General features: G+C 36.0%; 1 protein-coding gene across 9 annotated transcripts in view; it reads left to right on the forward strand.

Annotated features, from left to right (window-relative positions):
• The window catches only part of ATE1 (arginyltransferase 1), a 123302-nt gene that overhangs the window by 87557 nt on the left and 10568 nt on the right, over positions 1-25177 (forward strand). For all 9 annotated transcript variants that reach the window (XM_076009738.1, XM_020280739.2, XM_020280738.2 and 6 more), the window contains one exon: positions 16822-16942. In XM_076009738.1, the coding sequence (XP_075865853.1) occupies positions 16822-16942 (121 nt within the window). The remainder of the gene's footprint in view (positions 1-16821; positions 16943-25177) is intronic.

Below are 25177 nucleotides of genomic sequence, written 5' to 3' on the forward strand. Positions count from 1 at the left end.
ATATGTAAGTGTTGGTGCATATTTTTTCTGCTAAACCATTTGAAAGTAAGTTTCAGACATCATGACATTTTACCCATTTGAAAGTAAGCTTCAGACATCATGACATTTTACCTGCAAGTACTTCAGCATGGATATCCTAAGAACAGAGATATTCTCATACAGTGTTTCCCCAAAAATAAGACCTACCCATAAAATAAGCCCTAGCAAGATTTCTAAGCATTTGCGCAATACAAGCCCTACCCTGAAAACAAGACCTAGTGATGGGCGTGGCTATGCAGCGCATCTGCACAACCCATGCATTTTGTTGCACAGTGGTGAAGAAGACGAGCAGCCCTTCTCATCTGCCTCATCGTGACAGCTACTATCCCAGAGGTGACCGGAAAGGTCCGGGCAGCCCCACCAGCAAGGTCGGCTCCCACTGTCGGGTCCCGGCCATCCTGTGTGTGCTGAGACTTTAGGGGAAAGTCTCCTCAGTGCAGTGAGGAGCGGGACGCTCCGCTTTAGGTGTTGTGTGTCCCCAGGGGGAAGAAGGAAAGCCGTGGCTGCCATTTTGCTCAGATCTGTGGGCCTCTCTCACCCCCCACAAACACCAGGGGTTAAGGGAAAAGCTTCAGCAAGCAGTCTCCTACTGAGCCCAGAGAGATCATTTCTGCTCCACTGTGCAGATTGGACCCAGTGCTCACTGGATCTCTGGTAAATAAGCCAGCCCTGCTCATTTAATGAGAGTTCTGTTGCTTGACATGAGAGATGGGGGCCAATGGTTCTAAAGGAAATAGAGTCGTAGGAAATTCAGGATGGAATTTGGGGTTTGGAGAGTCATGTTCCAGAAGAAGATGACTTAATTATATTTGAATAAATGTAGATTGTTTTACCGTACTTAAAAATAATAACACATCCCCTGAAAATAATCCCTAGGGTGTCTTTTTGAGGAAAAATAAATATAAGACCCTGCCTTATTTTTGGGGAAACATGGTACTTAACTACAACACCGTTATCACTCTCAAGAAATTCTTAATATCCCTACAATAATATAATCAAACTTGTAGGTCATATTCAAATTTTTCATTTTCCCCAGTCATGCCCTTTGTTTTTTCCCCCCCTCAATCCTGGTTTTAGTCAAGAATTATATATTTCACTTATTACGTTTTTTAAACATACTATTTAATCTAGAACTGTGACTTTGCTTTCTGTGTTTTCACAGCATCAACATTTTTGAAGAGTTCAGTTCCCATTGTTTGAATTTGTCTGATTGTTTCTTCGTAATTTTATTCAGGTTAATCCTTTGGGGCAGAAATACTACCCAGGTGATACTGTGTCAGTCTCAGGACATCACATTAGGAGTCCCTTACTGTCAGTTTGTCCCAGTGTCAGGGATGTTACATTTGCTCACTTGGTTAAGGTGGCAACTGCCAGAGACTCCACTGTGAAGCTGCTTTTTTCCCTTTGCAATTAGTACTAGTCATCTGTGGGGTTATACTTTGAGACCGAATATCTTGTTTCCCACAACCTTTTACCCAATGGTAAATTATTTTTGTTTTTCATAGTTTCTCTTGAACGTTAGAATTTTTAAAACATATTCCAAATTCCCATTGCTTATAAAAATTTAAAACATAAGACCAGGCTCAGTGACTCATACCTGTAATCCCAGCACTTTTGGAGGCTACGGTGAGAGGATCGCTTGAGGCCAGGAGTTCTAGAGCAGCCTGGGCAATGCAGTAAGACCCTGTCTCTACAAAAAATGTTTTTAAAAAATTAGCTGGGCATAGTGGTGTATGTCTATAGTCCCAGCTACTTGAGAGGTTGAGACAGAAGGATTGCTTGAGCCCAGGAATTCGAGGTTATAGTGAACTTTGATCAGGCCACTGCCTCCAGCCTGGGTGACACAGCAAGACCCTGTTGTTAAAAAAAAATTAAGAATAATAATAAAAATTTTAAAAATATATAAATATTTGTGCATTATTTTAATTAAAAGCTGTTGACAGTTGGACTATAAGTACATTTTCTTATAAAATTTAGACATTTTTAATTACCATTTTACCAGGAGAAAGAGTTAAGATTTAGTTCTCAGACATGGAGGAGCTGAGTTGAAATCTTCATTTCATGGCTTATGTACAGCTATTATAAACTACAGTGTCTTCATCGATAAAATGGGGATAATAATCACCACTCCTTACAGGATAATTTTGAAAATTAATGAGGTAGCACATGTAGAGCAGTTAGTGTAATGCTCAGCTCCTAGTAAGCACTCAATAAATCAGATGTCCTCAAACTGCGGCCCGTGGGCCACATGCGGCCCACTGAGGACATTTATCCAGCCCGGCTGGATGTTTTTGCCACCGCTGCCTGTCCTGCTTACCAGCTGACTCGTCCTGGGGCCACAGTGCGCATGTGTGGAATGTCTGCCGCACTCTCCAACGGCCCTCTAACGGTCTAAGGGACAGTGAACTGGCCCCCTGTTTAAAAAGTTTGAGGACCCCTGCAATAAATAGTAGCTTATTGTTATTTAGTTAATACTTAAATTGTTTTAATTATGTATATAAATATAATCTTTCCTAAAAACTAGTAACTTCATGTTACAGAAAGAAAGAATTAATGTTATTTGGACTTCATGCTCTTAATACATTTGATTTATTCTAGGTTTTAGATATTTTTTTTAATATACCCTTCAGTTAAGGCTATATATTTTGCTAAAAGTGCTTTGAAAGCTTACTTTTAATTGTGTCTTGTGTAATTCTTTGCAGTCCTGGTGTAAATGCTTCATGCTGTTATTACACAAAGAGGAGACACAGATGCTCATAGATCATACTGTTCCTGGAGACTAAAGTTAAATAACTGATGTAAGCTTAATTTATTTATTTAGTGATGGATTTTCAGATCCGTTGCTCACAAACACAGTGAAGTCTGTGGATAGTTAAAACTCCTTTAATAAATAGTCTCTGTGAAGATAAAAAAGAAGTTAGCAAGCATGGAAGCAATCATAAACCACTAGGGTTGTGTTGGAAACACTCAGGAGACAACTTAATTCGGCTCCCACTGGCCAAAATGTGGACAATTTGAGCATCAAAAAGGATAAACCACACTAGATTCAAACACATTAAATATCTGCAGATTTTATGAGCTCATAATAATACTACAAAATTGTCACTAGAATGTGTGCTATGTACCATGTTGTATCACTTCAGTGCTGCACCACCAGAAGCTGATAGATCAACAGCTGATAGAACACCAGCCTGTAGCTCAACCGCTTCCAAACATACTCAGTGCTCCAAACTGTCAAGCTCAAAACTATAATCATCTCTATGACTAATACCATAATTTCAGTCTCTCCATAATGGTAACTGGTCAAAATTGTACTTTACCACATCTGGAAGTTGTAGATTTCAGCTTCAATTTTACTTATACTATTTTCAGAGAGTTCTGATGTGGTAAACTGATAATTACACTATTTCGATATCTCCAAACTATTATTGGATGCAAAGGTGATGATTGGCTCCTTAAAATTTTAGGGAAATTCATTTTTTGTGTAAAGTACAAGATAGGTGCCATTATAGAACTTTATTTTAATGGGGTAGCCATTAAAAACTCTCCTTTCATACACATATAATTTAAAATTAAGCCCCAAATTAAGTCCTAAGTGTTAACTTTCCTTTGGAATCATGTATGGAAATATTAAAGATTTTACATCTCCTTACATCTTCAAGGTTTTTTTTTTGCATTTGATGCATATGTGGTTTTGTAATGAGCTAAAAAAAAAGGGGATAAAATTATAACATTTACAGAGATACTAATGATCTTGAGGATCTTCATAACTGTAAATTCTGTCTATGCTAACAACGTGGCTAATTGAGTTTGGACAAATTGAGTTTGGCAGGATGTTATATAAGGCGTGAAGAGGTGAGGTTTTCCAAGTTGTCATCCAAAATTCCTTGGTGTTTTAACGTAGTACATTTTTCACAATAATTTAAAATTCTGTGAAATTAATTGATTTGCATAAGTTGAAGGTGTCATGTTTATCATGGTTACATGAGTGATCATTTTTAGAAAGAGAGGAAATAATCCACCAGGTATACTGTGAACTTGCAGAAGGTAGGTGCTCCACAGAAGCTGGTACGTGAACTTTCTGCCAAGTGCATCCTTGCAGAAATACACGGAATGCTGATGGCATCCAAGGGGATGGGATGTAAATTCTCCCACAACCCCTGCTGCTGCACAGTTGAGGGAGGAAGGGTTATCCTTAAACTTGAAGCATTTAAGTCATTTGTGATGAATTTTCCATCAGGCAGAAAAAAAGGACTGATTACCAAAGATCACACCCCTGGGATAAATATGAGGTTATAGCTAGCTTCTTATTTCCCTCAGGGGTGTAATTAAACAAACCTTTACGATTAAGGTTTTCAGGCATTGAAAAATGTTTTCTGTTTTCATATTCTGGAAAAAATAATAGCTCCAGTTGATACATGATTAAAGACAGTTTACTGACTTTATTAAAGATGTGTATTTATCGGGAACCGTTTTTTAGCATTGTTGGATTCAGGGCATGTCAATTTTAAAAGGAATGTTGAAAAGTAAAACCAATAATGTTTCTAAGGGGCAGATCCCAAATGATTCTGATTAGACAAATCTTCAAAAACAGGAATATAGGACATTGGTGACGCAATTTAGGAGTTTATACTGTATCTGATTTTAGCTTGGGAATTTTAACAGAAAAAGAATATTAAGATCAAAGTTCTGATCTTGGCTTTACTAATAATTAGCCTTGATCAAGTCACTGAACTTTTCTGTTTCTCCCCTCTTCCTTTTTAAAAATATTTAAATGAAAATGGATATTGATTAGGGAGGTTTGGATTCTTTTAGTTTTAAGATTCTCTGGTTCTGTCTTTTTTAAAAATAAAATTTTACAGAATTCTGTTAAATTCAATAAATATTCAGTAAGTATTACTGAGAACTCAGTCCATACAAGGCATAAGGAATGCAAAAACATGATGTGCTCCCAATTCTTAGGAAACTCCAAGTTGGATTTGGGGTAGGGAGCAGAGGGGGAGGTGTGATATTGCAAAAGTAAGAGAAACAACATACAAACAACTCCAATCGATCAAATTAATTTCTAGAATAGGCTTCTGTGGAAGTCCAGATATCTCCTAAAGATGTCAACCTTGACGTCTAAATTAGATTTTTCTATTATACTGGTATACTTTTTCTTCATAGCATTTGCCATACTTTGTAATACTATGGTTTCTGTAGGATTATTTCCTTTAAAGTCTGTCTCCCCTTTTGAACTAGAATGTTCCTGAGAACTGAAACTAGCAATTCAGTTCAACTGAAACTATTGTTCATGGTGGCATGCCCAGTACCTTAGCATGGAGCCTGGCAGATGGTAGGCTGATTGTAGGAATGGCAGCACAGGGTGTGGTTCAGCCTGGGGATGGGAGCAGTTGGTGGTGAGGTGAAGCAGAGTCCAAGGAAGGCTTGAGAAAGAAAGAGTAAGCAGTATGTAGGTTAGGTTTTGAAAATGGAGTAGGCATTCAGACCAAATAGGTAGCCATACCAGGCAGGACATAGCCTGTGTCTAGCTGTGAGTGCCTTGGGTGAGTGTGTTGGGGGTAATAAAGTAGACTGAAAACAAATTTTTTGCCGTGCACTCATACACGGTATAGGCATCTCTAAACCTGGGAGCTCTGGCAAGAAGTCTATGACTCCATTTGCACAACTGTGGATATAGACTAAGGAAATACACATCTGTCACATACAGGCTCTTTTGTGATTAGTAATATCCAGAGTCATTTAAAAGCATTAATGAATTTGTACTGGTATTTATCTCATGTAATTTCTTTCTTTCTTTTTTTTTTTTTTGAGACAGAGTCTCACTCTGCTGCCCTGGCTAAAGTGCTGTGGTGTCAGCCTAGCTCACAGCAACCTCAAACTCCTGGACTCAAGCTATCCTTCTGCCTCAGCCTCCCGAGTACCTGGGACAATAGGCATGCGCCACCATGCCTGGCTAATTTTTTGTATATATATTAATTGGCCAATTAATTTATTTCTATTTTTAGTAGAGATTGGCTCTCGCTCTTGCTCAGGCTGGTTCGAACTCCTGACCTCAAGCAATCTGCCCGCCTCAGCCTCCCTGAGTGCTAGGATTACAGGCATGAGCCACTGTGCCCGGCCTATCTCATGTAATTTCTCATCAGCTGTAACTAAAGTTACAAAAAAGGCCCATGAATTTTTTTTTTACTTTAAAAAGGGATCATTCTATTTTCCTATGGGTATTGGAGAGCCAGTGAAGGGTTTTAAGTAGGGAATTTATAGGATCAGTTCTCTGTAGAAGCAGTAGAAGGATGCATTCCAGGAGGTGAACTTGGAATTAGACCCTATCACTGTCATCTGCCTCAACTAGGGTAATGGCAGAACCAGTGATTCTAAGCGCTATTTTCTAAGTAATAGCCTAAAAAACAAACACACACCTGAATTGATTCTTTTTACCAACATGGAGAATGCCAAATTTATATATACACACACAAGTAAGTATATATGCATATTTAATCTTTAACAGAAATTAAAGAAGCTTTGGACTTTACTTTTTCTCTTTATATTATCTTCTTTGTCTTTATCTTTTATTCTCTTTTTTTTTTTAATCCTTTTCAACTTATGACCCTTCAGTCTGAAATTAAATTTGGGCTGTAAGTTGACTCCCTGAATCTTTTCTTCACAAGCTTTCTTTGTATTTTTAGAAGAAAAAAGATTAAGTCAGGGTTTCCAAAATAAAAGCAAAGATTGTGATTAAAACTGAATTAAATTCTTTTTTTCTCTATTATTTGCTAATAGTAAAATAAATAGGTCAGTCTTAAAGAAGCTTTAAAGTAAGTCCTGGAGCTTTTGAGAACCCTTGGATTTTAATTAAAGAAACACAGAATACCATCACTTTCTGTTTGTCAGTGGAAAAAATATGTATTTTTAAATTTTCAAAGCTTAGCCCAGCAGCACATGGAGTACATCTGTTGGCTTTCAAAATTTGAGGGACACAAACGGATTCAGATGTTTAGGTCCTTTGTCTTTACTGTTCTCAGCTCACCTCGCCAACTGAGCATGGCACAATCCAAACACGGTTTTTGAAAACAGAGCAGCTAGAGTTACTTCTAAAGCACTCTCTTGGGGACTGATAAAGTCAATCTCTGTTTATGTAATGAAATCAGGGAGCAAGGGGTCTGCTGTAGTACTTTGCGGATGGGATTCCATTGGTGTTGTCTTTCAGGGAAAAGACTGGATTTAATAAGCCCTTATTCTTACTCGCTTTCTCTAGGGGTACAGCCCACTCTAATGGATTATTTTGAACTATTTTTGTTTATGTAGTGTTAGAGCTTCTCTTTAAGCAATTGGTTTTAGTAAATCAGTTGGTTTATTGTGAAAAATTGGGGTACCAATATCAACTTTACCTGATAAAAGACTTAAATGTCTAGTTAATCTTTCTTTTTTGTTCAGTGCTACTAGTGTCCTGTGTGTGTGTGTGTGTGTGTGTGTGTATTTAAATAATATTGTCTTTTTGGTGTACTTACTTTTTAATTTAACTTGAACTTTAAAAACAAACTGCTGGTTTAGCATCTTCTCTAATACTCACGAAATCCTTCCTATTTTTCAAAATATTTATAAAGTATTCTTGAAAGTGAAATCTCATAAAGGTCTTTGGTTCAGGACCAGAGTTCAAAGGAAAGACCGTTTGGTTTTGATTTGCAAACTGTAAAAACAAAATACCCTCAAAATGGCAGGGTGTGAATTGGTAACTTCAATTTTATTGCAATCTGCCAAGCCCATCCCCAGATGTTTCCAATTAAAAGCCAAGAATGCTAACTTGGGTGAATGTCATATGAAAGTATTTCTTCACTTTTCTGACTTTTTTTCTGAGAAAAACAACAAAGCCTCAAATCTTTTAACTTTAATTAAAGAAATAACTTCTCGTTTGCATGCTGTTTAAACTTATACAAAGAAAAATGTAATATTCAAAGGGAATTCTTATATGTCAGATTTGCAAACATACATAGTTCTGAGTACATAGGGCTTCTTCACACATGTCTTCTTATAAAGGCCAAAAAGAAAAAGAAAAAAGATTTTTAAAAAAAGACATTAAAGCCCTTTAAAATTAAAATCAGGTATTTCTGGATTTACTATAATCAAAGAGTGGACCTTTTAATGTGAATTTGTTTAAAAAGAGGTGGATGGTAATTTCAGTGCTTCAGAGTTGTTATGGAGAATTTTCCATTATAATGTAAAAAGTTTTTATTTCTGATCAATTGTACATTCAATTGTAAGAAGTACTTCTGTGGAAATGTAGGAAGATAGGAAGTTGTAATAAGATAAAAGAAACCATAATATAATTTTAAAACCCTGAGTTTCATAATATTTCTCCAGATAATACCAAGTTATAGTTGGATCCATTCTTGAACTTGAATGTTGCTTTAAATACGTCGTTCTATATTAAGAGGAAAGATATTGGCAATAAATTTGAATTTATGGAAATTGGCATTTGTTCAGAGAGAAGATGGGGTTCCTTTTTATGACTAACCTAACATTAACATTTTGAATGCAAAGTTCAAGATAAATTTATTTTTGAATTTTCCCCAAACCATAGACACAGGACCACATATTAATTGCAGAGATGAAACAGTTGTTTCTCATTTCATCTCCTATTTGGTGCAGTTTTGATGGACATTTGGGAGCTAAGGAGAGCTCCAGCTCTGTAAGTCTTGGACCTGTATTTGGTGTTGGTGAGTGCCTGGTTTTTTTATTTTTTGCTACTCAGTCTTTAAGGCACACTGCAGAAGGGGCCTTTTTTGAGGAACACAAAGGTGAAAAGAATCAGCTTTCCCTGGAGCGCCACCAACAGCTCAGTTGTAGTCCTCGTTGCTCTTGTCAGTACTGCTGGTGGTGGCAGCTCCTCTGTGCTTTCCCCAGCGCCCCGGGCCCCACCCTGCAGTAACTGGGGGCTGGAGCAGTATGGGGGCGCAGCTGCCTTCTCTCCCTCTAGCGGATGCACCTCGCGAGGCTTATTCCTCTTTCCATCCTTGATGGCAAGTGGAGTCCCTGTGCACATTCAACTGAGTTGTGATCTTTAAGATTTTTGGAAGTTATTTTGAAAATACACAAAAGAGTTGTGAATATTTTTAGATTTAGGTATGGAATGAGAATGGGAATTGAGTCTAGTTCTGAGCTCATCACTACTATTACATGATCTTACTGTTTTATCTGTACAGGGGAAGTCTGTTCCCATTACCTTTTTAAGTTACTATGACATTTAACTCAGATTATATACAGAATTGTTGTAAGAACTATGTTCTTAAAACGCAGGGGGGAATCATTGTTATTGTCATCACCAACCAAAGTGGCTCTGCTCAACTCTGCTAAACAGAGAAAGAGCTCCTTTCCCAAGTCACATTCCCCCTCCTTTTTCCCTAAGTGAAACTTAATATGAAAAGCTATGCTTGTCTTTTGAATGGAAAATATTTTTTGATGAAAAAAACTAAATTGACATGAGCCAGTAGTTTCTAACCTCCTTTAGTGTGAAAACACCCTTTATGATTTCAGTAACTCTAATAGACCATCTCATGATCATATACTTTTTGTTTTTGGTGGTAATTCACTGGATTTCCAAAGATTGGAAACTGTTCTTATATAATAAAAACATAGTGGAGCTGCATAATAAATATGAATTCATCAAATATTGATTAATTTATATATGCCATATTAATATGCAAGGCACCAGATATTAAAGTAACATCCACCGTGTTTAGAGAAAGGAAGTAGAAATTGTATAGGTAGAGTATCCTAGGTTAATTGTTCATCCATCTGTCAGTTATTTACGGAGCAGGGTTTAGAATACATTAGTGAACAAGTCACACTAAAATCCTGGACCCTACATTCCAACAAGGAGTTCCCTACAGATATAAATAAATAGGAAATTAACAAGAATGTTAGAAGGTGATAAGCCCTATGGAAGAATAATAGGGAGATAAGGTGGAGAATATGACACTGAGCAGAAACTTAGGGCACATGACAGAGTTAGCCGTGGGGATATCTGTATGATCAGAAGAGAGGACAGTCAGTGAAAATCTCTGAGGTGGGAGCAGGCCTCAGGGAAGGCTGTGTGGCCAAGGTGGAACAGTAGAAAACCAGAAACAACGTGGGCCACGTCACCTGGGGCCTTATAGGCTGTGTTGTGTCTTTGGGTTTTACTCTGAGTCAAATAGGAAGCATGACAATATGAGGAAATATTCCATTTTTAAGTGGACTGCCTCACATTAATGGTTACCAGGGGCTGGGGAGCGAGGGATTGGGGAGTGACTATTAGTGAGTATTGGGGTTTCTTTTGGGGATGATGAAATATCGTGGAATTAGATAGATGGTTGTATAACCTTGTGAATATAATAACAGTGCTGATTTACACTTAGGGTGAATTTTATGGTATATGATTTACATCAGTGAAAACATAGTAACAAAAATTGATCGTTAGGGCTTGCTAGAACCATGTTTCGCTCCTCTCTATCAGTAGTATAACTTTTGCCTTGGAAACTTCAGATTTCTAAGTAGTTATATCTTAACTGAGGGAAAGACTCTCTCCGTGTTGTTTGCTTAGTTTTCATTAGAAGTAAAAGATGTTCATCTAAAGTTTTAAAGTCTCTTTGCTGAAATTACTACTGATTGTGAAATCAAATTTTTCCACATAAATGTATCTTTTTATACGCTTTAAATACCTCTGTTCATTGTTATTTCAATAAGATAAAATGTGAAATGATTTTAACATCTGGCTATCAAAATAGATGTAGCTTTTAGGCTGAATTCTTACTATAACATTTTATTAAACCAAGATATTTTCCTTATAATTTATTTTGTGGTTCTTTTATAGGATAGAAAATGAAATCAATATGGTAATGCTCTTCAAATTATGGTCTAAAACATGCAAGTGAGCAAATGTCTTTGTTCACTCAATTGACCAAAAATCAAAATTACATGATCCTCCCTTTTTAGAAGACACAGTCTGTTTTAATAGCCATAGAACAGGAAATGTGTTTAGCTAGGGTTTTTTCTTTTCCTTTCCATGTTTTAGATTTAACTTTGGTATTTCCTAGACTTTCATTGTATGACAGCCTAGTAAAATTGATTGAAATATCATGTGGTCATATTTTAATTTTTTCCTCTTTATTTTGGCGAGGGGAGGTCTAGTATAATTTGGGTTTTACAAATAGTCTAAGTGGTTTTCATTAAAGAAAAAAACCATTTAATGTCACAGCTCTACTTTGAGCAAAACATTAACTCTTGTATGGCAACTCAAAATACAGAGACACTTAGGCATTTTTTGCGGGGGGTTATTTTATTTTTTTCAGTTCTAAAGCAGTTTATAAATAATGGCAGAAGTTATAACAGTTTGGTGAAGTTATAAAAATCATAAGATTTGATGAACTTATTTTCCTTTGCGGACTTTGAATTGAGTGGTTATCTCTCACCAAAAAATGTTTGATTAATAATAAAAATTAAGCATTCCCTATTTGTAGGATTTTTAAAAGCCAGCTTTTAACTTTTTGGGGCATCTTACCTTGAGCTGTGCTATCCTGTACGGTAGCCTTCCCTCTTGAAATCAGGGCCTTTGCTGGGTAAGATTTCATTTTGTTCATGTTGTTAGATGGCTTTTTTGAGGGGTTACAGGGGGAGTCTATAGCTCACCTTCTAAAATTGTAGATCAAATTGAAAGAACTCTCCAAAAAATTTGTGAGATAAGCCCTGTCAGACCAATTACATTTTCAAAATTTTGAGTACTTTAGAAATCTGTGGTAACTCAGGTTTCTTCTTATTTACAAAAAGTCAGCACCCTAGGAAAGAATTAATCTGCTTTTACCTTATTGTTCCAATCTGAATGAGTGTACTTAGAGGCTGATTAAATATTTTTTCTTCTGACCTTGGGAAACTATGTCCAAATCCTTAAGTAATTACATTCTTAATACAAACATTTCTCATTTTCTTATTCTAGCTGAAAAGGCAGGATAGCTTTCAACCCCCCTTTTTTCATTTGTGTGATAGCGACTTTAAATTGAGCTTTAAGCACTTTTGTCATTTAACTCTCATCCAGCTTAGTTTAGAAAGCATAACATTTCAAAGTGGTTTATTTCATAAAACTCTGAATTCTTTGATGGCTTGCAAATTTATTTAAAGCACTGAAATAAGCCTTACTTAGGAGAAAAATGTTTTAACTTGTAAAAATTTAATTTCAGATGATGAGCGGAAGTTAAAATGTGTATATTTATGGTCTTTCAGTGAAATAAACTAGGTATTTAAAGAGTTGAAAATAAGATATCATTGTATAAGCAGGTATTACCTTCAAAGAACATTGTGAAAATTTAGAAACTTTGCAGTTGTCCACTCTCATACTTAATGTAATTTTATGTGTACTTCATCTTTGTACAGCTCTATCACTCCCAATGGATTGTGAATTATGTAGAGGAACACACTCATTCATCTTGTCGTTCCCAGCATCTAGTGCCTGTCACATACTGAGAATTTATTTAATGCTCATTGATGAAATTTTTGATTGACAGTAACATTGTTAAATCCAGGCACACTGGGTTCTGGTGGGTGTTGATGAATCTTCATGGAATCTGTTAATAAGGAAAACTGGGTCTGTTTTAACTTTAGGGACTCAAAAGTTGAGGCCTGATTGCCCCCGTCTCCACCCCCTTACCTGACCTGTGCATGTTAGCTGGCTGGCAAACAGTTCCACCATAAAATAGGGAAAAGTGTCTCTCGTATGTTTTTGGTCTTAGTTTGTTTTTAACATAAGATGATACATATGTTCTTTCTTTTTTTACTCAACGTTCTTGGGAATTCTCTTTTATGTTCTGCCATCACGATAGTCAAGATACATCATTCCATTTTCAGTACTATTTCCTTTTTCATGTTAGTAGCATTTTTGTACCAAATTCAGAAACCTAGAACAGTTAAGCAAAAAGAGCCAGAAAATTCTGCAAATGAAGAGTAGTGAGGGGGAATTAGATCTCACAGATATTAAAATATAATATAAAGCTTTAATTGTTAGAACTGTGTGGCAGTGGCACATGACTAGATAGACGGATCAGTATAACAGAATAAATAGAAAGCTCAGAAAGAGATTTCAGGATATATGTGGATTCAGTAAGTTATCAAAAGGGCATTTTAAATCAGTGGGGGAAATGAAGATTGTTCAAAAAATGATGCTGAGGCGACTGAGTAAACATCTGAAAGAAACTAGGTTGGATCCTTTTCTTATTCCTTATAACAAAATAAATTCGAGGTCGAGCATAAATGTAAATGTAAAATCATGAAACTATAAATGTACTAGGAAAAAAAAAACAAGGGAAGTATGTTTTTATATTAGGTAAAACCCAGATGCCATTTTAAAAAATGATAAATTTGATCACATATCAAATTTCCATATGCCAAAAGAAGGTGATGTACAAAGTCAAGAGACAGATAAACTTGAAAGATACAACATATTTTACAGACTAAGGGTTTAATATGTAAAGAGTTCCTTAATATATAAAGAGTCCTTTCAATAAGATGAGCAGTGTAACAACAAAATGGGCCAACTTTATGAAAAAGAAAATACACATTCTGTTAAATGTATGAAAGAAACATAATACAAGTTCAAACCACAGTGAAATGCCACTTTTTTTTTTTTTTTTTTTTGAGACAGAGTCTCACTTTGTTGTCCAGGCTAGAGTGAGTGCCGTGGCGTCAACCTAGCTCACAGCAACCTCAATCTCCTGGGCTTGAGTGATCCTTCTGCCTCAGCCTCCCGAGTAGCTGGGACTACAGGCATGCGCCACCATGCCCGGCTAATTTTTTTATATATATATCAGTTGGCCAATTAATTTCTTTCTATTTATAGTAGAGACAGGGTCTCGCTCTTGCTCAGGCTGGTTTTGAACTCCTGACCTTGAGCAATCCGCCCGCCTCGGCCTCCCAAGAGCTAGGATTACAGGCGTGAGCCACAGCGCCCGGCCTGAAATGCCACTTTTTAGATTAACAAAGATCAAAAGTTATAATAGTGTACCATTTTGGTAAGGATGTGGAGGAAATTAACTTGGAAACACAACATTGCTGATAAAAATGTAAAATGGCGGAGTGTCTATGGAAAATCATTTGGCACTATAAAAGTTAAAACCCTTTTACCCAATAATTCCAATTTAAGGACTTTATCCTGGACGTATTCACAAATGATATATGTACAAGAATATTTGTATTTTATCAAGTGGCTATATCATTTTAAACAAATAATATCTAAGTTCTACATAGTCCAAATCCTTACCAAAATGTGTTTTTTCCCTGTTTTTAAATTTAGGGATTCTAGTGGCTATGCAGTGGTAACTTGTTATGGTTTAAATTTGCATGTCTGGTAACTGATGATGTTGAATATCTTTTCCTGTGTTTATTAGGCACTTATTTAACATATATCTTTGGTGAATTGCTTAAATCACTTGCCTTTCAGAAAAAAATTGAATCATTTGTGTTCTTATTATTGATTGTTAAAATTCTTTATATGTTTTGGATACAACTCTGTTCTCTAATGTTTTGTCAGTATTTTCTCCCAGTGTTTGGCTTGCCTATTTATTTTCTTAATTTTTTTAAGACAATGTGTAATTTTGATGAAGTATAATTCATCAGTTTTTTCTTTTATGGTTAGTGCTTTTAGTTTACTAAAAAATCTTTGTACGCTCCAAGGTCAGGAAAACTTAGTCCTTTTTTTCTAGAAGTTTTATATCTTTAGCTTTTATATTTAGCTTTTTCCCCCGTTCAGATTTTCCAAACGGTCTATAACCAAGAAGGAGAAAAATGATTTAGAACCACTGCTTTGGGATGCTGTCTAAGTTTTCAGATTTGTTAATAATATGGACAGTATCATATCATGCTGTCCTTTCCCCCAGTAAAACAGTTTCTGAATCAATGGAGAGAATGACATTACTTTTGAAGAGATAGGTAGCAGTAGAATATCTGGCTTTAACACTTCCTAAGTACATTATTAATTCTTTTCTAATTAATTCTGTGTTATGAATTTTAATGTTAGACAAGTGTGTAGGCCACCTGGAGCTGCCCCTTATAAATGGCCTTGTACTGTTGCAGGGCAGCAAGTCATCAACACAGTGAACACTCCAAGAAAATTAGAGTCGGAGACCTGAGTTCTGGTCTTCATCCTGTTACCTGCTCCTGTTGGAATATAGGACAAAACTCCCCCTCTGTCTATTTCATCTAGAATAAAAACCCACACATGATATTTGAGGTCCCCCAGAATCTGATCTCAGCCTACCTTTGCTTAGCCGCGGTGCCCTGCTATATATATCCTGTTACTCAGAGTTCTCTTCTACTTAGTCCAGCTCTGTCTTTGTTTATATTGTTCCCTTTATCTAAAATTGTTCTTATTCCTTCTCTTCCTCATTTAAACTTAATCCAGTCATCTTTTAAGTCCCCAGTAAAACGCTGTGTCCTCCTTGAACTCCCTCCCAGCCACTCAAGGAGGAAATAATGTTTCCTCACATTTCGTTCATGTCCAACCTCCTTGTTAGTTTACAGACTTCTGGATCTTTGAGTGCCGTGGGGTGTGGTCATTACTGTGTACCTGTGATGCTTCATGTAGTGACTCCCACACAGCAGGCTTACTGATGAAAGCAACCTGACGGTGCTGAGCCTGGCAGCAGTATTTTTTGTAATAGGTTTTGCACTAGACAGGGTTTTTCAAACTCCGTGGTGTGACCCATTTGCTGCTGTTTATGAAAGCAAATTGAGTGGTTCAAGAGCATCATTTAAAAAAAATGAAACTAAATAGAACATTACCTGGGTAAGCATTATCTACTGAAAGCTTCGTTTCTAGTTTTACGTTTACATATATGTTTACTAGGTTGTGATGTAGAATGTGTTTCTTACTGTGGATTATAGTCAAAGAAAAAAAAAACATTGAAAAACACTGTACTATATTTTAACCTCTATAATGAATTTTGAATTTTAAAATTTAAAGAAGGGACATTTGGAATTTTAATTAAGCTCAAAGAATATAAAACCTTGGTATTTATGAAAAATTTCACTAAACGCTTTCACGTAATTTCTGCCTTCCTCTCTGTTAATTATCTACCACATTACCTATAAGTGAAAGATTTTTTTTCTTTAGTATCTTTTGGAAAGTTTAGCAGATTATTACAGATGTTTCCCTGAAATTTCTGTTCTATTTTTTATACTTTATCGTACATTTATCAGTTTAGATTGCGTACAGTAGAAGCATGTTGATGACACTTTTTAATACATTCGAATGGAATGAATTTTGTCAACTGAATCTACAGGTTAACCACAAATCTTTAAATTTATAATCAAGTACAGTGAAATTTCATTTTGAAAAATAAGTCCACTTTATACAATGCTGTAATATTTGAAAATAAATATTACTTTGTTATTAACTAGCATTTATAAGACAACTTGATTTTGAAGATGGTTATTTTTAGCAGTCAGTTTAGCAAGAATCATGTTAAATATTTTTTCCAAAAGACAGAAAAAAAACACACAGAAAAAAACCTCTAATCTTCCAAATAACACAGGTGTCCTAAATGGTGATGTGTTTTTGAGATCCTTAAGTCCAATGTGCATTCTTGAGATGGGAAAGCAATCACTAAGGGTTGCTTAGTATTTACAATAAAGCTATTTCTTGTTGACTTTTGTTTAAGTTTGTGGAGGAAAAAGCTGTTTTCCTGGAGCTCTGGAACCCTGTATCTCAGGAGTTGCTGCTTGTGTTAGTAATGCCTGTGCCTTTTTCCTTCACTTCTCTAGGGTCAGTATAGACCTTCTGATTTGTTGTGTCCTGAAACATATGTTTGGGTACCCATTGAACAGTGCCTGCCTTCACTTGAAAACTCCAAATACTGCCGTTTAAACCAGGACCCAGAAGCAGGTATGTTTGGAGCAGAGCTCAGAGGAAATCATTGGCTTTATTTTATAATCCATGTGTGTGTGGTTGTTAACAAGGACCAGGTAGCTTTTTATATATTGCGGTGTGTACATGAGTGTTTGTGTGTGTGTGTGTGTGTGTGTGTGTGTGTGTGTGTGTGTGTGTGTGTGTATAAGATAGAGGAAGACATCACACAGGCACACACACATTCACAGTTTGGCATAAAATTAAGAAACCTCATGTGCTTATGCTACTTACTGACCTGGTTTCTCCCATTAGGTTAGTTTTTACATGCTTTGAGGGGCTGACATCATTATCCACGTCTTTTACAGCTATCATAGTGCATAAAGACTGTCCAGTAGATTGGATTATTTAGTCAACGTAGAGAAGACAGAGATATTGACCAACTGAACGGAATAACGTTGTAGAATGGTTTTCATGGAGGCAAATAGGCTGTGATGGGTTTTGTGACAATACCTTTTTGACTTTCTTCTTCCATCTCTGGTGTGTCTCCATTTCTATTCCCTATTCCACCTTCCTGCCCAGTATAGCTCCAGCCACATTTTGTTTCACATTATTCCCCTTTGGATATTCTGTACACTAATAGTATGTACAGACATTAAAAGTATGTATGGCCCTGGAGTCAGACTTCCTGGATTCAGATCTTGGCTCCATGATCAGCTGGTAAACTTGTGCCCTTAGGCAATTTAATAATCTCCCTGGCCTCAGATTCCTTACCTTTAAAATTAATATAATAATAAGATCTACCTTATTGAGCTGTAATGAGGATTAAAATTAGACAAGCATGCTAAGAATAGTCCCTCTTACTGTCGTTTTGGTGGTGGTTAGCCAAACTAGAGGGCTGCATCCCATGTATGCCACAGGCCATTGTCCGCATTTACTTTTACCTGCTGTGATCCCCCTCTCTGCAAAAATGTGCAGTTCTGTTTACCTCCCTGCAGTCCAAGCACCACTCACAGTTTAAAATAGTCCTCCCCCACACAGCCCTCCTCACGCTTACGGCGTCCGGCTGTGGCTTTGTGCAGCAGGCCCGGGTTTCGATGCTCTCGTGTTGGGTTGGATTGTGTTGACGTGTCTTCCCCCCTAGACTGCAGTTCCTTTATGTTCTGAATTGTGCTTAATTGAACTTTGAGTCCTCACAGAACCCACCACAGAGGAGATGCCTGATACATATTTCTTAAGAATATAAGCATTTTTCTACTTGCCACCTGTAGTCTAAGTTTGGAAGAAAGAAGGAAAGAGAAATGGACAGTCTGGGGAAAGGGGAAAGGCGTAAATGGAAAAAAGCAGATGAAAGATAAAGGGCATAGAAAGGAATGTAGTCATTTCTTCAGTTCTGAGATGTGCATTTTCCACAAATAATTTTTCTTATTAAAAAAAACTAGTTCATGTAATGTTGTATTTTGTTATCTCCTTGAAAAGCTGTTATGAAATCAAGAGTGGCTCCTTCTTAGGCATAAGGATACCTTAGAATCTGATGAAGAGTGGCCATAGGGACCCAACCAGCTCATATGCCAGACACCCTGAGGTTAGCCCCAGGTTTCCTAGGTGTTTAGGTTTCATAGAATAACCAGGGCTTTATTATTAATCGGAATCTTATCATTTCATTCTAAGTAAAGTTACACCTCATTGATCAAACAGATGTGTTGCTTAAAAACAAACATTAAATGTGTCAGTCAGTTTTGGAGTTAGGCTTAAAGCCAAAGGCAGTAGTGTTACAGAGGAAAGCATAGACTTATCGACTCTCCTCTCGCCCCTCACACAGACAAAAAATCTTCCTCATAGCTTTCTTCAAGGTCAGGTCTGACCAGTCCCTTATGGTGAAAACTACTGAACATCTTACTGAAATATTGCATATTCAGGTATAATAGTTTATTTTCATAAGTTCCTTCCAACAGAGCAGTAGTATGATCTTAATTTTATTTCTAACTCCCAAATTTACGACATTGTTTCTTTCGCGTTCTCTTTTTCCTTCTTGGTCTATTTTAAAGGTTGCCTCTCTTATCTAATGCTTAATGATTAGAGAGATCCCTAGTTCGTGTCGTTTTATAAAGTTGAGAAGGTGGCTGAATAATTTCCATGCACTGAATGGACGCTCAAGTAAATATTCATTCATGTTAATAGATTTCAAAATTATTTTCCAAATAAGCCCTAATGAGCATTTCATAGCAAAGAAGATTTTTAAGTCTCAAAACGGCTGTTTTTGCCAAGAACATACTATATCCTGGTGAGTGATGAATATATTGCATGTTCTTTTCCTGTAATCCAGTAAATTACATTTCTCTCCCACCCCGCATGTTGTTACATTTCTTATGGAATAGCTGTAGCTCTTAATGTTCATTGTTCAGAATTCATTTACAAAACTCAGGAGTAAATTTCTTTGAGAATAGTGCTTCGAAGAAAATGAAGATCCTTTTTCATGTGCTAAATTTTTGGAACTTTCAAGAGAATGGTACAGTTTTATCAGTATTGAATATCACAGTCCAGACAGTATGTGAAATCAGACTTATATCCTGTGGTTTTAGGAAATTAAAATGCAGTTACATGCTGGAATGTTTTGAGCCTGCTGTGAAACATGGTCATTTGAGGTTTAAATGGCAATCTGTGAGAAACAGTTCTCTTCTCTGGGGCCAGTTTTACTTTTACATGACCCAAACTCTGACTCAGAGAAAATACAGAGCTTAATATGGGCAATATTATTAGTCAGCATGGTGCTTTTTTCACTAAATCTTGTTTCCCCTCCCTCCTGTTTAGTAGTTAAATTACTTTGTAAAAGGCACAGTTGAACACCATAGGCCTCAGTAAGACAAAATGTGGCTTCAAGGTGCATAGTGGCCAGTTGTAAGAAAAATCATGTTTCCTCCATCCCGAATTGCTGTGAGCCTCTAGAGATCCTCTCTGCCCTTGACCGTCTGTCCCTCCCTCCCTCAGTGGAGGTTTGCATTCGATGGGTTTTTGCTCAAAGAAGTCTGTGTAGCCATAAAAGCCTTTTGTGTTTACCGCTTTGTGATACTATGGGGGGAGAGACTGACAAACTGAGACAACTTAGAAAATTCCAAACCAATCCTTTTGTTCATAAATAGGTCTTTTGTTTTTCAATTCAAGACTTCTATCTACTCCAAAGAAAGGAGTTCAAAAGTTTCTCAAATGATTTTTAAGTTAAAGTCTGATTGTTTTTGATTGTTTTTTAAATTGATAGTTGATTATACATAGATTTTGAAAATTCTGTATCACAGTCACACCTTTTTGTGTGTAAATTATTATTTTAAAAATATTTACTGGGAAATCTAGTAGAAAATTTACCCAAATGTATAAAACCTGTACTAAGTAGAAAGGTAAAATGATCCATAGTCACATGATGCAGCAGGAATAATTATTTAATATTTTTGTGCTCTCCTCATGGTCTTTTTATTTCCTGTGCATGTATCTGTATTTTTAAAAAAACAAAATAAGAATCACACTGCATACTCTGTTGTTGTTTTTACTTTGTATTACTTTTGGAAACTAAAAACGACTTGACCATTAATTTGGTCATTAGCAAATAAATGCAATTACTATGTGACAGGCAGTGTCTAATGTAGATATTTAACAGAAAAATATCATTCATTGAAAGGGTAGCCCCTTATTTGGAGTTAGTGTTGGAACCATGATAAACTGTGATTTGATTTGACTCTTAGTGTTGGACAATGTTGTATTATTTCTCATTGATATTAAAAGCCTTGGTTCTGGATTTATAAGAAATAAAACCTTATTACACATAATCTGTTTCCCAAGCACCATCCTCTTTTCCCCTGTGTTACTCATTTTATCCTCAGAACACAATTGAATGTTTTGTGTTGATCCCTCAAATATCATTTATTGCAAAAATGACAGATCACATTTGTTTTTATCAAAGGATAAAAACTAATTTTAATTCAAACATTGCTCTATAATTTTAATACTTATTTTTAGTATTTATCTCAAAGAGACTAATTAGAATAATTTTTATTTCTACTTCTAATTATAGTAGTATATATATTTGACCACAGATTAGTCTGGATTTCATTCTCTTCTATACATACTTTGAAATGTTTGTAAAAATGTTCCTAATTTGTCTCTAATGTAACTAAGTCATACATGATTTAGTAAGGGAATCAAACTTAAATTTTCTATAAAAGTAAAAGTACCTATCTCTGACTTAGTGCTTTTTACATTTTCAAAGATAAAGAGTATCTAGGGCACTTTAACTCTTTCCAGCAGTTGCTGACGATTGAAACTAATATAAAGGAGCTTTTTCCTAGTTTGGGTCCCTGAAGCTCTGAGACTCTAAACTGTGTTATTTTATGTTGTTTCAAAAGGGCTCTCTTTTCTTCTCTTTTAACTTCATTCTTCTTTCTTGTTGGCATAGTCTCTGGCATTTTTTTTTTTTCTGTACTTCTATAGTTTCTCTAGCATGTGCCCATAGTAAAAGCAAGTCTTACTCTGACCTTGACTGTCTATGGAAAAAACAGGTTCAGAAAGCACTCTGTCCTACATCCACTTGCCTGTTTCTCCAAGCGTGGCATCACTTCCTGAATGCTGTATTTATGGTCCCTCAAAAAGGGTATACCTCAGCCAGAATGCCATTTCAGTCACTGGGAAACAGTGCCTAATGAGAACGCAAATTCCTAGGACAAACTTCCTAGGCCCTCCTAAGAATGTACTGCAGTTATGGCTAAGTGGACAGTATCTTTCCTAATTATTTTAGATGAAGAATTCAGCTGTTATTCTTTTAATACTTCTAAGGGTAAAATTGTTTTCAGATCTACATTTGAGATTGGACTACCACTTGAAATTGCAAAATGAATGATGTTGCTTGCTGGATATTTAATAAATATTCTTTATTGCCAGTAAAGATAAGGGTGCTCACATGTAGCCAGCTGTGGGTAGAATCCGTTGTACCCTACTGTATGGCACAAAAGAAACAGGTATCAAAACAAGAAAATATCCTGGACATGTGGCTGTTTTATTTGGTGAATCTGGAGACTGTGTTAATGTGTAAAATGTAGAACATTACAGGCTCCTAATTTTTCAATTTACTATGTATCCACTTAAAAATCTCACTTTATTATATTGTTACTATTTTTTCCCACCTATTTCCCTTTCAGAAATATACTTTCTTATCCAAAATTTAGCATAGTGCTAATATGGACTCCTGGTTTAAAAATTAGAAACTCCATTTCCCTAATTTCCCTAATTTGCATGGTCTTTTAATGAAGACACTAAGGAACAAAAAACAAGACTTTCCTATAATATTTGTGCATATGACTAAAGTATCACACTGTTTTACTATTTGCATTTTCTATTTAAAAATGTGAAAACTAAGACTTCTTAAGGTAAACTTTGAAAGCTGTCAATGGCTGTTCTCATTTTTTAAGAGTATTTTAAATCCAGTCTTGCTGAGAAATTTTAAAACATACTGTTTTATGAATTTTTACCACCCAGTCTTTTCTCAGTAAGCCATGCATGAGCAGTAAGCCAACAACTGAGAACTGTTGGAGCCAGAGACAGACTGAAATATTTCTTAAAAGGTTTGAAAAGCAGACTGAAGATTTCCATTTAGCTAGTAAGGAAATATTTCTCTGATCCCTTTCACTTTTCTTGTGGAATAGAGTTTTTTAAAAATTCAAAATAAGCAATTCCTCTTACAGTAACCCAGTTTTAAATTTTATTTAATTCTGTAGTAAATAATAAAAATTATTTCAGTGTCATTTCAGCAGGCTCAAAACTATGATGCTTTAGAACATATCTATAAATGTTAGTTCTACCTGCTATGTGGCATCTTAGAATGCTGCTTTATTTATAATAAAAAACTGACACTTTTTATATTATGAGGGGATTGTCCAAAATGCCAATTAAAGAATAAAAATAAAGCTCATACCTGCTGTTTAAGTACTGGCTGAACTATAATATTCTTTTGAAAATAAGACATCACCAATTTTAAGTTTTTTATTTTATATACCACTAAGAAAAAGTATTGCCAATTAGACTATGACTCCATCAGTTGTAAGATGCATATGGGGTTCCAGAGATATCAAAATGTATAAAAATGTGAATCTTAGTATAGAAGAATCATGATTCAGTCTGTGTACTGTAACACCTGGCAAAGCTATGGAGGGTTTAGGAGACTTGGTTTTTTTATATGTTAGGGAGTTTTATGACATCTTAATTTTAAGGGTTAAACATATTATAAATGGAGTTTGCATCTGTGTATCAGAGTTTGGGGGGCATTGATTTCAGATACTCATATAAAAATATCATTATTGATAATAGAGTTCTTATAATACTCTGATCTAGGTACAGGTAATGTATTTAAGAATTTTGAGAAGGCATGTAACTACTTCACAAGGATATTTTATTGTAATGAAAGTAAAAATTTGTTATCCAAAAAGCATTAAAATTCTATAAACATTAATGATCTTTGTGCAGCCTAGTTATAAAAAAATTTGAACTTTTAAAAAAATTTGATGTTGGAAGGCAGCAGTAAATACGGAGAATTTTAAAACTTTGCTTAGCCAATAAATTTCAAGATCTCTGACAATCCATGAAATGATTCAACATTAAATAAATAAAGGGGTAAAAGATGATAACCCAGGATATCATGAAGCTATTTATCAGCCTTAAAATAATCTGCATTTGATTAGACATTTTCCTACCTTATGAATTCCCAGTAAATATTCTTGGTTTAGCTGTGACTTTACAGTAACAGAACATGAATCATTAGCCTAATTGAGAAAAATTCTTAAAGGATGCTTGATACTATCTTTTGGGGCCTACATCGTTTGATATTCAGTACAGTGTCTACTAGTTATGGGAGGAACAGACCCAAAGACAGATATAACAATCTAAGAGTTTCTTAAATCATTCACACCCAAGTTCAGTATGAGAATAGAGTCTGCATTTTTACTGCAAGGTATTTTTAAACTGTTTAGATTCTCTTTGGTGGGTGTTAATGTTCAGTCTCTTTGTAGGAAAATAAGCAGCCTATAACATGAAGGTATGAGAAGGTCTATTTATTTTATGAGAGTGTTCTTTTATATGATGTTAGCAAAATGTTTTTAATATAAATATGGAAACTGGGATAAAATTCCTCTTGTAAGAAATGTATTTTCCTATATGCCATTCGTTTGCAATAGACATCATTCAGAGGAGACTTGACTTGTTCATGCTTCTGTGGATTGTTCACTGATAGTAAAATGAAATCTGTCTAAAAATAAGAAGGACGTGTTGACAATAGGAAAAGAATTGAAGTTACCTACTTCAGTATTCCCTGTCAAAATAAGAAAACCAGAGTAAAGTTCTGAGTACTTGTAATGCTGAAGAGACTGCCTTCGCCTGGTTTCTGTCCAAAAGCAGATCCTGAAACATGCACTTGCATTCAGGTAATTTATCTGGGAAATGGTCCCAAGGCAAGGAACAAGAGTAGAGACTGTGGAGAGTGAACCAGGGAAGGAGGAAAAAGCAATAAGGATATAGTTTTGTGTAATCCACCATTTAAGGACTGGAGCTCTGTCTTTTTGAGATGTGAACCTCAGAATAGGCCCCTAAGGGACCAATGGAAGAAGTACTTATCTTCTGGCTTCCATTTCCCACTGTCTGATGGTTGTCCCATTGGGTGTTAATGCCTCTGCACTTTCAGTGCGCACACGCACAGACACAGAGCAGGCTCCTGCGTTCACACCAGGCTGCTGCACGAGAAAGGCGGGAAACAAGAGAGACAGACCTTGCCTGCCTGTCATTCATAGAACAGTGCGGTGTAGCTGTGACATGAGTCAGAGGTAAGGCCAAGGGGATGAGAGGCAAGGCCCAAAAGGTGTCTAATAACAGAAAAAGTGCAGACGGAGATAGCATGTTGCCTGATGTCAGCTGACCATGTCAGTTGCATGGGGGCAGATAAAGTAAGGACTGAAAACATGGGAAGGTATTGAACTCTAAAAAAACAAACAAAAAGCTAGCTTAATTTGAAATAAGGGAACCATCCAGAAATTAGTAACATAAATTTGAAGAATTTGTCAGTGCATTCACTCAACATATATTTACTGATGCAGGTGTATTATGCTTTCTAATGGGAAGTGCCAGCCCTCAGGGAACCTAGTGGAAGCAACAGATAGTTATCAGGTACACTCAGTAAAGTGTGATAAGTTTCGCATGGAGAACTAGAAGAGGCAGTGAGTACACATAGAAAGGTTGTCAGCCCAG

The sequence above is a fragment of the Microcebus murinus genome, chromosome 14 (genome assembly GCF_040939455.1).
Source record: "Microcebus murinus isolate Inina chromosome 14, M.murinus_Inina_mat1.0, whole genome shotgun sequence".
Taxonomy (NCBI): Eukaryota; Metazoa; Chordata; class Mammalia; order Primates; family Cheirogaleidae; genus Microcebus; species Microcebus murinus.